Here is a 14341-nt window from a genome sequence, read left to right on the forward strand (position 1 = left end):
ACTGCCTCCCGAGGGATAGCCAGTCGAAAAAAGATTCTACGTGTTGAGAGTCGATCGCCGGATCCTGCTGCTAGGAACAAACGCCTTTAATCTCGCCGAGGGGGCTACCACTATAGAAACCTTGTGTCCCCTTAGCACTAGAAATCTCTGGGAAATCTGAAATCTTGTCCCCCCAAAAGGCCAAAAACAAGCTAATTTTGAGTGAAATCACGGTTAAAATCTTGCGAAATCCGACGAAATCTTTAGCCTGAAGAAATCTTGAGTCCCCAAACATCCAATGTGGTTGCCCCCTCGAATCTCGCGGCCAACAGCGCTAACAGACATTGTCATATTGAGTGAATGCTCACATCACAGCTCTACGCGGCACCATCGCCAACCCCGAGTTGGGCAGGCAGGAGGATCGCTGCCACCACACACTCTGAAGGACCATTTCTTGAAGGGGCGGGGGATTATTTGGAACGACATAATGTGGCCGTGCCTACTTGGATGTGCCTAGTTACAGCTGCTTTCGACCGAGCACATTCAAAGTTACGCAAGCAGCAAGAGGAAAAATGGACGCCCTTGTCTCCGAGTGCAATTGAGGTCCCAAGTCACGGCAAAGGTCGCGCCACTGTAAAGGCGACGAGCGGAAAAAAACAGCGGTGGGTCTTTTCTCTCATGGCAACCGCTGCGCAAATTTGTGCATGAGGAAGAGGCAGGAGGAAATGGAGCGGCAGCCTCGAGGGCCGACCTTCGCTCAAGCCGATACCCCGCCACTCCAAACAGTGTGCAGCGGGGGATGGCGCGACGCGTGTCACGCCGTGTCACGCCGTGTCACGCCGTGGCACGCCGAGTCACGGAGCGGCGCAGATAAAAGGCGAGCGCCGAGGCCGCGCCGGCCCTGGCGGAGAGCTGGTCCCGAGGGTACTTAAGTGAGGCCCGGTGGTGGGCCCGCGGCTTAAAAGGCGATGCGACTTTCGCGCGACTAGACGCCAACATGCCGCGCTGGACGGCGCCGCTACTGCTTGCCACCGCGCTGGCGGTGAGTGCTTTCCGAAAGCGACGAACACGACGCCCTGGCTTGCTGTTAACTAACCCCCCGAGTGTCTGTGCAGGTGGCCGGGGCCGCCGTCACACCCAAGGCCACCGATGACGTCTGCCACAGCCGAAAGCTATCCTGCCGGGACAGCAGGACCCTGGTGGTCTGCGCCGACCTGGGCGCGGGCCTGATCCCCCTCAACGACCTGCCCTGCCCGGAAGCCTACCCTTTCTGCAAGGACGGCGTCTGCGGGCCAGAGCCCACCACCACCACCACCACCACCACGACCACCACGAGCACGCTGCCGCCGGACCCGTGTGCCGGTGGCGAGCGTTCGTGCCCCGACGAGCACACCCTGAGGGTGTGCGTCGACCTTGGGGCTGGGCTCATCTTCAACTCCGACACGCCGTGCAGTCCGCAGGCGCCCTTCTGCCTGCAGGGGGCTTGCGTGGCTGCGCCCACCACCGCACAGCCCACCACCACTCGCCGCGCCACGACGCGCCGCGCCGCCACCACGCGCCAGCCCACCACGACCCCCATCCCCTCGACCCTGCCGCCATCGTCCTGCGGCGGGCAGACCATGTCCTGCCTCGACGACGCCACGCTGCTGGAGTGCGCCGACTTCGGCTACGGCCTGGTGCCCGTCAGGCAGGTCAGCTGCGGAGGCAGCACCCCCGCGTGCCGCGCGGGCAGCTGCGTCGCGGCGCCGCCAACCACCCCGACGCCCGCCACCACGCCCACCACCGCCGCGCCGCCCACCACGCCCACCACGCCCACCACGCCCACCACGCCCACCACGCCCACCACGCCCACCACGCCCACCACGCCCACCACGCCCACCACGCCCACCACCGCCGCGCCGCCGGCGGACGTCTGCGGCGGCAAGCTGTCCGTGTGCGGAGACTGCTACACGCGCACCACGTGCGCGCGCATCGGCCGGGAGATCGTGCCCGTGTCCAACAGCACCTGCCCGGCGGACAAGCCCTACTGCGTGGCGGGGGCGTGCGAGGCGGACCTGCCCGCCGACTCGAGCTGCGCCGCGCTGCCCGCGCCGGCCTCCTCCTTCAAGTGCTTCGCCGACGGCTACTTCCCGGACCCGTCCGACTGCCGGCGCTTCCACCTGTGCGTGGGCGACAAGGCCTACGACTACGACTGCACGCAGGCAGCGGCGGGACTCATCTACGACCAGGCGCGCGCGCTGTGCGTGCCGCTCGGCCAGGCGCAGTGCTTCGCCTTCGACTGCCGCGGGCGCGCCAACACCTACCAGACGTACCGGCCGGACCCCACGCTCTACGCGCTGTGCGTGACGGAGGACACGGCCGACGCGCTGCTGGCGCGCTGCCCCGTGGGCCACAGCCTCGTCGTCGACCCTCGCGACAGCCTCAGCGTCAGCTGCCAGCCGTTCTGCGCGCGCGCCGGCCGCACTGCCGACCCCGACGACGCCTCCACCTTCTACGAGTGCTTCGCCACGTCGGCCAAGTCGAGCGGCAGGCTGGTGGGCCCGCTCAAGGGCTCCTGCCCGCAGGGGTCCGTGTTCGACGCCGCGTCCGAGCGCTGCCAGAGCACGGGGCCCGTGAAGCCCGACTCCACCGCGGTCATCACGGCGGCCACGACCGCCGCGCCGCCGGCCACCAAGCCGAAGAAGCCCTGGTGGTGGTGACCGCATGCCAGGGCACTAGCATCAAATGAATAAATCTTGCTGTGATGATGACAACCCTCCGCACCCAAATCCTATTTATGAAAACCCGAGGAGTCTTTAATAAAATGCCTGAAATTAATATCGAAGTTTTCTCTTCGTTTCATTTCGTTTGGCCAGAAAATGGCATGATACTCGCAAAGGGGACGGCTGCCCTCAAAATGATGGTCAAAATCGGTCAACACAACCCGTTTAAACAGCACGAACAAAACACTAAAACAAGAGTCCGGATATTTTTACTACCCAAAAAGTAACCAAAATATTGGCCACAATCAGGATTTGATGCATGCTACAGGACGTACTAGATCCTCTCATGATACAGTAAATTCACGCTTCCTAATATTTTCTAGGGTTCTAAAACAAAACTGCTTGTTCTACCCCAATATACTAAAGCACCTAAACGGCTATAATACGAATTTGATAATATTGGAGGGTCTCCATGATAGTGCCCTGCACTGCGAGTAGTCCACAGATGACTGTCGCACCTTTTTTTAATCACCTTTTGAAAAGAACTTCACAATTTAATCAAATTCTCCGCAATGGAGATTACGATGATTACGTCTGATTGCGGCAGTCTCCGAAGAAACAAGTTTTAAAACGTGCCTTTCATAATCTCCCAAACAAACACCTGCCGATCCACTGTATGCTCAGTGTATGCTCGACAACTAGCACGCACGCGCTGCACCAATGCTTTGACAAACCATTTTTCCTCAGCAACTCGAGCCGCGGCAGTTAAACTGTTGCTTCTTATCGCGGGCTGCGTAATACAGTGTACACCAATGCCAAGTTCAACAGGTGTACAGTACTTCTGTCTTTCTGGTCCAACAGGAAGTGAGCTGCATCGACGTCAACATTACTATATGGTCATTTCTTTTTAAAAAAGACGTAAAAACAAACAACTACATTGGGGGTTTAATTCAAGCATATTATTTTCCCTTCAAGAAATGGCTTGTTTTCTGAGGAGTATTTCTTAACTGGCCGTAAATATATTCAGCGGCTGTTAAATACGGTACAAAACTAAAAGAACAAAAACAATTTTTAGACAGTTTTTTTAAAATCGAAACTGCACTACCGTACTGGTCTGCCACTCGCCACTCACCGGCTCCCTGGGTCCAAATTTCTGCCGCCAGGGAGCGAATTTCTGCCTGGCTGTGCAAACATTGGGCGCCTGGGAGCAAATATCGGTTCCGCGGTGCAAATTTCTGCCGCAAAGTTGGCGAGTCGATTGTCCGGAGAGAAGTTGGATGTAGAGCAGGATGGCGGGTCAGGCCGCCCTGCAACTGCCTGAAGCTGACCGGAGCCGATTATTCTGACTGATGAGCTTAGAGTCCTAGTTGCTGCGAGCCTCCCCGACTTCCAAGCGTTCCAGCGCAGGGATCCACAAACCTCCTCAAAGTCGCATCAGCATCAGAGTACCCGTATGAAACTCTCCTGTCTGAGGGAATGAGGGAGGGGGCGAAATGTGCTAATTTCCTCGTAAATAACACGTCTCTTGGCATAAGTCGTCGACACGTCTTTGCCGAGCCTAAGCCAGCCCATGCACTTCAAGGTCGTGTTTACCGCCGAAATGTCTGCAAACAGGACCCCGTCGGCCGGGACGAGGGGGGCGCATCAGATAAAACGGGGGTGCGCGGTCCTGGCGAGGCACAGTCGTCTTCTAGGAACAGCACAGCTGCAGCACAGCACCAAACCGCACCACCATGAAGCTGGCTTACTCCTCTCTCGTCCTTCTGCTGGCCGTAAGTGTGTTCAGCCAAACTGCGCCGCCCTTGATTTAATTTCCACTGTCGTGCCCCCGGTGGAGCCTAGCGCTGCCGCCGAAGGCCCCAGCGCTGAGGGCCACGGCGCTGGGCCACGGCGTGGAGGGCCACGGCGTGGAGGGCCACGGCGTGGAGGGCCACGGCGTCGAGGGCCACGGCGTCGAGGGCCACGGCGTCGAGGGCCACGGCGTCGAGGGCCACGGCGTCGAGGGCCACGGCGTAGGGCCACGGCGTCGAGGGCCACGGCGTCGAGGGCCACGGCGTCGAGGGCCACGGCGTCGAGGGCCACGGCGTCGAGGGCCACGGCGTCGAGGGCCACGGCGTCGAGGGCCACGGCGTCGAGGGCCACGGCGTCGAGGGCCACGGCGTCGAGGGCCACGGCGTCGAGGGCCACGGCGCAGAGCCACGGCGTGGAAGGGCGCGGCGTCGAGGGCCACGGCGTCGAGGGCCGCGGCGTGGAAGGGCGCGGCGTTAGCGCGGCACGACGCGCAACGACACCCATTAGCGGAATAAGGGCGGGCTCAGGGGAGCTCAGCGGATTACTGCCCCGCCAATTTTCTCCCCTCTTTCTCGGCCCTTCTTCGCTTCGGCTGGCTGCCTCACAGTGTGCCTCACACGCGCGGCCGGGCGGCGTGCTGTCGAGAGTACACAGCGCCACGGGCGGAGCGTGGTCCAGGACGACGGGGATGATTGCCACTCGCTGCTCAGTGGCCGAGCCAGCAGAAGACCGGCGGCCGAGGTGGTCAAAATTCTAAACGCGTCCTGAGCTCCAGAGCCGCTAAATTGGACTCGAACCGAACGTGCGACCCCACGAATGGATTGCTCTCCGAACGAAGAACCCATAGGTGGGGTCACACGTTCGGTTCGAGTCCTGTTTAGGGCGTTAGGGTCTGTGAAGCTCAGAGCGGGTCTGGTATTTCGGTCGCCTCCTCCGGTCTTCTGGCCCACTGTGTGCTGGCTGTTTCAACCGGAACGGTCGTTGCCGTTGTCTGGCAGGTCTGGTCGCTGGACGCAGCGTCGCCGCGGCTGCCCGCCGAGCTGCAGCGGCGGGGGCTGGGCTGGGGGCTGGGCTTGGGGCTGGTGTCGACGCACGCCGTCGCCGCCAACAACCCCCAGTGCCACGACCGGTCGCGCAGCTGCGCCAGCTGCAACGCCGTCAACGTGTGCGCGTACGTCGGCATGGGGTACCGCCTCATCTCCAGCGAGGCCTGCCCCGACGACAAGCCCTTCTGCTTCAACGGCCAGTGCCAGAAGACGACGCCCTACGAGGCATGCGGCAGCACGCCGCCCGTCACCACCGACTTCACCTGCATCGACGACGAGGAGGTGCAGGGCTACTACCCGGCGCCCTTCTCCTGCGGCACGTACTACGTGTGCTCTAAGGGCGTGGCCTACGTGTACAACTGCCCCGCCGACCAGGTGTACGACCAGGTAAGCGTCGCTGGACCGTTTCTTTCAAATCAGAGGTCAATCCTTCACGGCACGTTCTCCGCAGGTGAGCGCCAGCTGCGTGCGCCTCGACAAGAACCCCGGCAGCTGCAACAGCTTCAACTGCGCCGCCAACGTCAACAAGTACCTGCTGTACGGGCCCGACCCGTCCGTGTACGCGTTCTGCGTGTCCGCCACCAGCGCCCTGGTCAGCAAGTGCCCGGAGAACTACCGCATGAACCCCTTCAACGGCCTGGAGCCCTGCAGGCCCTACTGCTCCAGCGCGGGCCGCATCGCGGACGCTGACGTCCCCAACGCCTACTACAACTGCCTGGAGCTGGACGGCGGCCGCCTGTCGGCGCCCCTCAAGGAGTACTGCCCGCCCGGCATGCTGTTCAGCGCGTCCGCCAAGCGCTGCGTGCAGAACCCCGCCAGCCAGAACTCGACCGAGACCAGCTAGACAGCCGTGACAAACTCAACCACCGAAATCCACCGAACGCTGAGGCCGCTAACGTCATCTTTGAAAGCATCTGACTGATGATTAAGAATTCAGCTGTCTTAAGCATAACTGCTTGTGGCCACTGACAACTCCGCGTTGTAATAAAAATGTTTCGACTGTAACAAAATCAAAACAAGAAAAATTTACTGTGATGCCCGACCGGCTCCTGGTCCACCTTACCCCTTCTGTCCGCCGAGCGTGCTGAATATGCATGGGGCTGCAGGACAAGCCGTGGACGGCGGCGACATGGGCCCCGCCGGGCCCCGCCCCGCCCTCACGCCCAAAATGGAAATCTTTGTCCGCGGACGCGTGTGCAAAATATTTTCGGCAACAGCAGAAACCTTGGTGTGTGGTGCCCTCTCGGCTCCAGCGCGGTTGCAAAGGGGTTCACGGTTGTTGCATCATCCGCCGCCCACATGCAGGCCTGGATGTCGCCCGCTGCCACGCGGCTCGGGTGTTTGACGGGCACGTCGTCACGTCGGCGAGGACTCCCACAGGTGGGGTCGTTGCCGCCGGCCTGCCTCGCCTGCCTCGCCTCGTGGCTGCGCAGATAGCCATGCAGATGAGGCGGACTTTTAATAGGGGATTAAGTCCCTCCAGGAAAGTGGGTTGCCGGCCGGGCCGGGGACGACAGAGTGAAGCAGTCCGCCGCCGCGCGCCCCTAAACCTGCGCATCCACACCGGGTTAACTAGATTTAAAATAATAAATAAATAGAAATTGTTGCGGGAATAGGACACGTTTGACGTCGGAGTGAATGCCCCGTTCATCGGGGTGCAAAGCACAGTCCGCATTCCACGCACGGACGGACCAGTGGGCGGAACGGCAAAACCGGGCAAAACGACAACGGCAGTGATATTGGTTCCGTGTTAGGTCCCCGCGCCCCCGCGTCCCCGCGCCCCCGCGCCCCGCGCCCCGCGCCCCCGCGTCCTCGCGCCCCCGCGCCCCGCGTCCCCGCGCCCCGCGTCCCCGCGTCCCCGCGTCCTGCGTCCTCGCGCCCCCGCGTCCCCGCGCCCCGCGCCCCGCGTCCCCGCGCCCCCGCGCCCCGCGCCCCCGCGTCCTGCGTCCTCGCGCCCCCGCGTCCCCGCGCCCCCGCGTCCCCGCGCCCCGCGCCCCCGCGTCCTCGCGCCCCGCGCCCCCGCACGCAGAGCAGCCAGCACGCGCAACGCGGCAACGCGCGGCCGGCGTTTAATCCAGCATCGGCAGGCCAGTCCGGCTGTCCCGAAATTGCAGAACCCGAACGAGCGAAGAGCAAAGAGTGCAGAGCGGAGGGCGGCGCCACTGGCCGCCACCAACGGGCTTCTCATCTCCGCAACTCCATGGCGGCCAATGCGACCGACGGCGGCGTCGCGTCCCTCCGCGTCGCGGTCCCGCGGTCTCGGTTCAGCCGTTCGGGTCCTTCGGGCCCCGTTCATCCAACTTGGAAGTCAACACGCAGAGGGTCGCTCTTTCGCCGGAAGGGTTTTAGCCGGGCCGGCGATGGATAGTCAGACCGCGGGGCGGGGCGGGGCGGGGCGGGGCGGGGTGGGGCGGGGCGGGGCGGGGAGACGCCTTCTGCGGGCAGCATAGCGCTCAGCACAGCACAGTGCGCAGCACGGCGCTGGCCACCCCTGTCGCAGTCTTTGTTGGACTTGAGCTTGGCCTACATTCCTTCGCTGCCTTCGCCGCTGGCATCATCATGATCCACCGGCGATGGTCTACCACGTGGCTACCGCATCGCTCTGAAAGGCGTTCCAGAGGCATTCTGAAGGCGTTCCAAAGGTGTTCCGAAATCCGTTCCTAAAGGCGTTCCAATCCAAAGGCTTTTAAAAAGGATAGTTCAAAAGGCGTTACAAAAGGCATTTCAAAGGTATCCTGAAGGTGTTTTAATGCCGTCCCGAAGGCGTTTCCAAGGCGTTCCGAAAGGCGTGGGCGAACCTCGACACCGGCCGTTCCGCGCGTCCCGCCTCCTCCACTCGGCGCCATGACCGCGGCGTCCGCGTCATGAATCACACATTATTGGGAACAACGGGCCGAAGGGCCGAAGCCGCGAGACCCTTATTGTCCGCCAAACCGGCCAAACCGGGCAAACCGGGCAAACTGCCCCCGGCCGGGCCGCGCCGATTTGTTTCGGAGCCATTCAATCAGACGGACACAATGTGGGGCTGGGGGAAAAGGGAAAAGAAAGACACACACTCACTCACACACCACAGCCATTGTCGGCATAGTCTTGTTACGACACGTGTGTGCACGTGTGTGGCTGGCGGTAACGACACCCCTGGAGGACACGCCACCTCTCCCTCCGCCGCGAAAAAGAAACTCCCGCGTGCCCACTAATACATTGTGCGGCAATGCAGTGGTCCGCCGCGAACACCCTCAATTTCTCGTTTCCAATCATGTGCGTCTGTGTGGCTGTTTTGTGTCGGCGAGCGTGCTCGCGCGGCGGCAGTCAAACAGTCGGACCGTCGGTTTAATTGCTTGATCGCGCTTTGGCGGTGGCGTGGCGGCGTGGCTCGACTGGCGGCGAGCGGCGTAGGAGCGTCCAGGCCGCGCGGCCCCCATCGGGGCCCCGCAACGCAACGCCCCGCAACGCCCCGCCACGCCCCGCCACGCAACGCAGCCACCAAGGCGAGCGAATAAGGGACGCGCCGCGCGTTTTGTTCAACAGGAAATTACATTCCTCGGGACCAGCCAAGACCAGGACTATGCAAGGGCAGCCGGGCCAGTACAGCCGGAGAGCAGCAGCGTGATAAATTGTGTCTGTCTGAGGAGTTGGATGTGCAGACGAGTTATTGGAGTCGCTGGGCGACGACGCGGCGACGCGGCGACGCCGCACCGCGAGACGCGCGCCGAACGCCGCTCCTGCTCCTCCCCCCCCCCCAACCCCTCCACCCGGCGCCTACCCCAACCCCTGCCTGCCGTGCCTGCCGACCCCTACGGTGCCCCGCTTCAATGTCAATTTTCTCTCTCCTCGAACGTCATTTTGTTTTCCAAAAATAAGAAACTTGATTCGATGCCGCGACTTTTGATTCTCCGATTCGATTGAATTCTGGGACGGGTTCAATTCGAGCAGTTTTCCTTTCGGCGCATTCGATTCGACTCAGGGCTTGTCGGCGGGGAAATAAGCGACACACGCGACACATTCCACAAGTGGGGCGATTCCGGGCGCCCCTCTCCACGCGGCGCTGGAAAACGACGTGCCCCATTAGTGCGGCCGGCGGGGGCGGGGCGGGGGCGGGGCGGGGGCGGCTCCACGACGAAACGACGCGCCAAATGACCTCACGAAATTTTTTGGCCGCCCCCGCCGCCGCGACGACGCAGGCTGCGCCGCGGAGCACCTCCTCTGCCTCCAATTAGACGCGCTACGGTGTGGTGGGCGGCGGCCTGGGCGGCCTCGGCGGCGTCCGCAGGGTCGTGCAGAGACACCCCGCCGCCCCCGCCGCCCCCGCCGCCCCCGCCGCCCCCGCCGCCCCCGCCGCCCCCGCCCGCCCCCGCCGCCCCCGCCGCCCCCGCCGCAGCAGAAGCCCACCCTAGCCTGCTGCTGTTGTCAGGGAAGTCATATTAGCGATCGCCGGCAGGCTCGCCAAACTCCAAAGCCTGGCGTCCGCAGCAGCGCGGCGGGCACCCCCTTCGCCTCCACGTTGGGTCGCTGCCCCCCCCCCTCCCCCAGGTCGCGCCCACGCACCGCATGTCGCAAGTGAACAAGTGAGTTTTCAAGTAATTCACATCGTTTCAAGTAAACTTTCTTGGTTGAATAAACTTCTTTTTTGGGGTGCGAGTGCCAAGCCGACTGCTGCTGCGGCTCTCTCAGTCTCTCGATGGACGCCCACACCGTCCGATGCGCTGAACCGACTTGATTAAACCCGCCACTTTCCTACATGTCACGCACCACAAAAAAAACACTGCAGCGCGCAGCCCCATGCTGCACGCCTCCGCTTTGTTTGTTTGTCCGCTTTTTTTTTTCGTTTTTATCGGCGCTTATATAAGCCGGCCGCGACACGTGCGGATGTGTGTCGCGAAGGCCACGGCCGCCACGGCCGCGAACAAAGGCGGCTGTCGAATCCGGTCACGCCGACCCGCAACGCGACCAGTGTGTTGCACGCCGGTTGCGCAACGACTCGACCCACCCTCGACCCAGGCTCCAAAAACGCCGTGGCGAGCCGTGGCGAGCATGCATCCGCGGCGGCGCCCCTGTCTGTCTCTTTCTGTCTCTCTCGCACCGCAATTAACCGCGTTGGGATGCAGCTGGGTGGGGCGGGGTGCGGCGGGGTGGGGCGGGGTGCCCCGCGTCACACCCAGCCCGGAACTCGACGTCCCGCCACTGCTGCGTCTGCTCAAGTTGTCCCCGCGAGGCGAGGCGCGGCGAGGCGCGGCGGGGTTGCGGTGCTCGGGGGACCGGGGGCGCCGGCGTTGCGGTTCGGTTCCGAGGCCTAAAACCTTACGGCCCTCCCCCTTCCCCCGGTTTGGGGACTGGGCACGAATGGACGCGATCTTGCTGCCTATACTACGCCGTGGGGCCGTTTGAATTGGAACCACCATGTTACGCAAAGGGTTGGGGAGTTCCTCAAAGTGGTGACAGCTGCTCGTGCGACCTTTCCAGTTTGGCGCGAATCTCGGCTTCAAGTCGCTGTCGAGCGCGGGGACCGCCTGGGAGGTAGGCAGGCCCGCGGCACCGCCATGCGTTGGACGCGAGGAAGTTGCCTACCCTGCAAGGCGCAAGGCGCTCCGTAAGGACGGCCATGTCTCGTTTTGCAGTGCAGGCGGGCATGTGTCGGGCCCGAAATGGCATACGATCATGTGTGGTCTAGCCCTTAATGGTAATGGTAATGGGAGGTAGGCAGGCCCGCGGCACCGCTGTGCATTGGACGCGAGGAAGTTGCCTACCCTGCAAGGCGCTCCGACCGCCTGGGAGGTAGGCAGGCCCGCGGCACCGCCATGCGTTGGACGCGAGGAAGTTGCCTACCCTGCAAGGCGCTCCGACCGCCTGGGAGGTAGGCAGGCCCGCGGCACCGCCGTGCGTTGGACGTGAGGAAGTTGCCTACCCTGCAAGGCGTTTGAAACCAAGCAAAAAGTGGCCCGCCCCGCCAGGGAAACGCTTAACAGGTACATTGTTGCTGAACTGTGTTTGCGCTGCGGGCTGCGGGCCGGGTCCGGCCGGCAGTCGATTTGTCTCAACTCTCTCCCTCGTCTTCGCCGAACAATCTGGTATTCCGAAATCAAATTACTGTGACGGCATCGCCACCCCCGCAGTCCTCTACCAGCGCCAGGCCCACCACTCTGCCTCATTCCGTTCATTATTGTTTCTTGAGGCGAAAAAATTCCTGCCGCGTGCCAGTGGGCAGGCCCAGGCAGGCCAGCACGGCCACCCTGGCGACACGAAAATAGTCCATTCCAGAGCAAGAATGTGTGGGCGGGTGGCGCGCGGACAGCTTGCCTGCGGCTGGGCTGGCTTTGCTGCCCACGGCTCCGTCCTGGCCTGGAATCTGCTGGCCTGGCGGCCCGGCGGCCCGGCGCTCGCATTGCAGGTGGAGTTGCCTGTCACGCCGTCCTGCGGGTCCCGCGGCCACGTCGCCACGTCGCCCGGGACGCGGGCTTTTCCCTCGCTTGTCTCGAGTCCCTTTTACTGCTGGCGCTGCCGTTGTTAGGGGGAGAATGCGCAGCTTAATTGGAGAGAGGCGGAAAGGGAAGAAAATTGTTTCGTTTTGATATGAGAGGGGAACGTTCCGGAGAGCTCGGTCGTTTTTCCACGAACTACACTCGACATATTCAGGTTATTCCTTTCTCTTGCAACTGAACGCAGCCAAGATAAGAATGGAGTGTTCAGTCGTTCATCTGGCTCAAGATTTTCCATCTTATTATAGGGTATTGAGATAAACTTCAGAAAAGGCGGAAAATAACTGAAGCCCCCTAATAACTTCATCTCGGTCAGCTTTCGGACTCCGTTACTATGGGGCGGCCGCGAGGGTGGCCGCCGGTGTTCAGACGGAAACCGCGGCACCAATCGCTCGGCACATTTTCATTCCGTTCGTGAGTGCCGTTGGTGTTTTCCATTTTCCGTTTCCACCCGAAGTGATTCCGGGGTGGACCCGAGGGTGGACCCGAGCGTGGACCCGAGCGTGGACCCGAGGGTGGACGTACCTGGAAGGCGGCGACCAGCAGCAGCAGCCAGGCAGCGGGGCGCTTCTGCATGTCTGTCGAGGGCCGCCGGGACACTGGTCACTCACGCCGCGGCGTGGTCAGCACGCACCGGAAGCGGCACCGGAAGTGACCTTGCGCTTCCAGTGACTGTGAGATGCGCGGCCTGCGTCGGGCGATGCGACCGTCTGCTCCGGGCGGCAGTGGGTCTATGGGGGAGGTGGGGAGGCTCCGGGCCTTTAAGTCCGGAGCGGAGCGGGGCGGAGCGGGGTGGGGGCGCCCAGAACGCGGGGGCTGGGGGCGTTCGGAGAGGGGGCGGCAGGCGGCAGGCACCGCGTTGAAAGGCTCCTGTGTTGCCTGTTGGACTCCCTGTTGCTCGCCGCCCGGGGTGTAGGCAACCCTTCGGCCACGCTGGCCCGGCTGGCCTGCCGCCAAACGCGTTTCCCCGATCACGCGCGGCACAGTCATGATCAAAAGATAACCGCAAATCGTGCCAAATTCGCATTCTTCATCGATTTGTCGACGTTTTAATTAACTTCGCGTCGCTGCCAGTCCTGAAGTAGCCGCCCTAACGGCGTTGCCGAGGCGGGCCATAAACGGATAGGGTGCTTAGAGAACCGGCACGTTGCGGGAGGGATTTGCCCGCAGCTAGATTGGATGCAGTGGTCGCCTAAAGTCAGCGAATTTGCATCTTTCATTGGTTGCAAAGTTTTTTTTGGTGGTGGTGATGGGGGGGGGAGTCAAGCAGTTAGTAGGCCACCCGGTCACTCATTAGCCTCGAAGAAGGATGCTCTACCGGAGAGAGAGACAGAGGCAGCGCCGGGCGGGCAAATTTACAGCAGGCTGACAGCGAGGTCCGTTGTGACTGAGTAAGGGCCCGCAGCGGCAAATAGGAATAGGGGCCGAGAGAGGGATCGCCTCCGAACAACGGGACCCCCGTGGCTCAACAGTTTGTAACTCTGGAACACGTTTAGGGGACTCGACTCAATCACGGGGTGCAATCAATGGGCTCCTCTGCCTAAGGCTAACCCATCGGTAAAATCACGTGTCTGATTCTAGTCCTTTCGAGGAGCAAACAGGGCTCAGCTCCAAACGTTGGTCAGGACGCCCACTGCGTTCTGGGCCACTGGGAGACCGGGCAAGCCGGCGCTGGCAGGCAGGCAGGCGGTCCTGGCCGTCCTCCGCTGCACCCGGCGACGGATTCGGGAGGGATTAGTTGCCCGGTCTCCCAGCATGCATCTCGGTTGCGCTGACCTGTCTTCCATGACCTTTGCACTGGTTGTGGCCGGTGGTTCTGCGCCGCGGATGGGGCGGGATAAGTCTCATGCCGGCGACTTTGACTCGCCCCTTACCTCGTTACCTGCAGGCCCTGCCACCCAGCCCCGCGGGGAGGCCTCCTTGAGGAAGGGTCTCAAGCCTCAAGGCAAGGCGCTTAAGGCGGGTTTCCATTAAGGCTCCTTACAAGTAGCTCGTCTTTCAAGTTTCATAAAGCAAGCACGGACCTGCGGCATAACAACGTCATCTTGCACCCCCCCCCCCTTTTCCCCAACTCCGACGAGCCCCTTTTGCACCTCCCTCTGTCCTCCCAGGCCTCTGTGTGCGCAACGCCGCCGCCGTCACCTACAACCTAGCTGCGACAGCGCCACCACCTCCCACCCCCACCCCCACACACCCGCAAGACTTCTAGGTTCAAATTGAACGCAAAACCAAACACGCTGTGGCGCCGGAGGACGCCTAGTCCGCACACCGCACGCCTCGCCGAGAGTGCTCCCGCCGCTCGCGCCCCTGCCGTCGTCGAGCCGCACTCGCGTCCTTTAATTTCAGTTGC

The 14341-nt window shown here is 62.5% G+C and overlaps 3 protein-coding genes across 4 annotated transcripts in view; 2 read left to right on the top strand and 1 right to left on the bottom strand.

Annotated features, from left to right (window-relative positions):
• The window catches only part of LOC117647279, a 24967-nt gene extending 12258 nt beyond the window's left edge, over nucleotides 1-12709 (bottom strand). For both annotated transcript variants that reach the window (XM_034388985.1, XM_034388994.1), the window contains exon 1: nucleotides 12517-12709. In XM_034388985.1, coding sequence (XP_034244876.1) covers nucleotides 12517-12567 — 51 coding nt within the window. In that variant the 5' untranslated portion in view covers nucleotides 12568-12709. The remainder of the gene's footprint in view (nucleotides 1-12516) is intronic.
• Nucleotides 862-2803, top strand: LOC117647272 (mucin-5B-like). Its single transcript, XM_034388973.1, has 2 exons — nucleotides 862-1021; nucleotides 1095-2803. The coding sequence occupies exons 1-2, from the start codon at nucleotides 977-979 to the stop codon at nucleotides 2676-2678; spliced, it is 1629 nt and encodes a 542-aa protein (XP_034244864.1). The 5' UTR covers nucleotides 862-976; the 3' UTR covers nucleotides 2679-2803.
• LOC117647318 lies at nucleotides 4356-6534 on the top strand. The gene is made up of 3 exons (XM_034389041.1): nucleotides 4356-4453; nucleotides 5471-5905; nucleotides 5970-6534. The coding sequence occupies exons 1-3, from the start codon at nucleotides 4415-4417 to the stop codon at nucleotides 6360-6362; spliced, it is 867 nt and encodes a 288-aa protein (XP_034244932.1). The 5' UTR covers nucleotides 4356-4414; the 3' UTR covers nucleotides 6363-6534.
• Nucleotides 12710-14341: the final 1632 nt, after the last annotated feature.

The sequence above is a fragment of the Thrips palmi genome, unplaced genomic scaffold, assembly GCF_012932325.1.
Source record: "Thrips palmi isolate BJ-2018 unplaced genomic scaffold, TpBJ-2018v1 HiC_scaffold_10, whole genome shotgun sequence".
Taxonomy (NCBI): domain Eukaryota; kingdom Metazoa; phylum Arthropoda; class Insecta; order Thysanoptera; family Thripidae; genus Thrips; species Thrips palmi.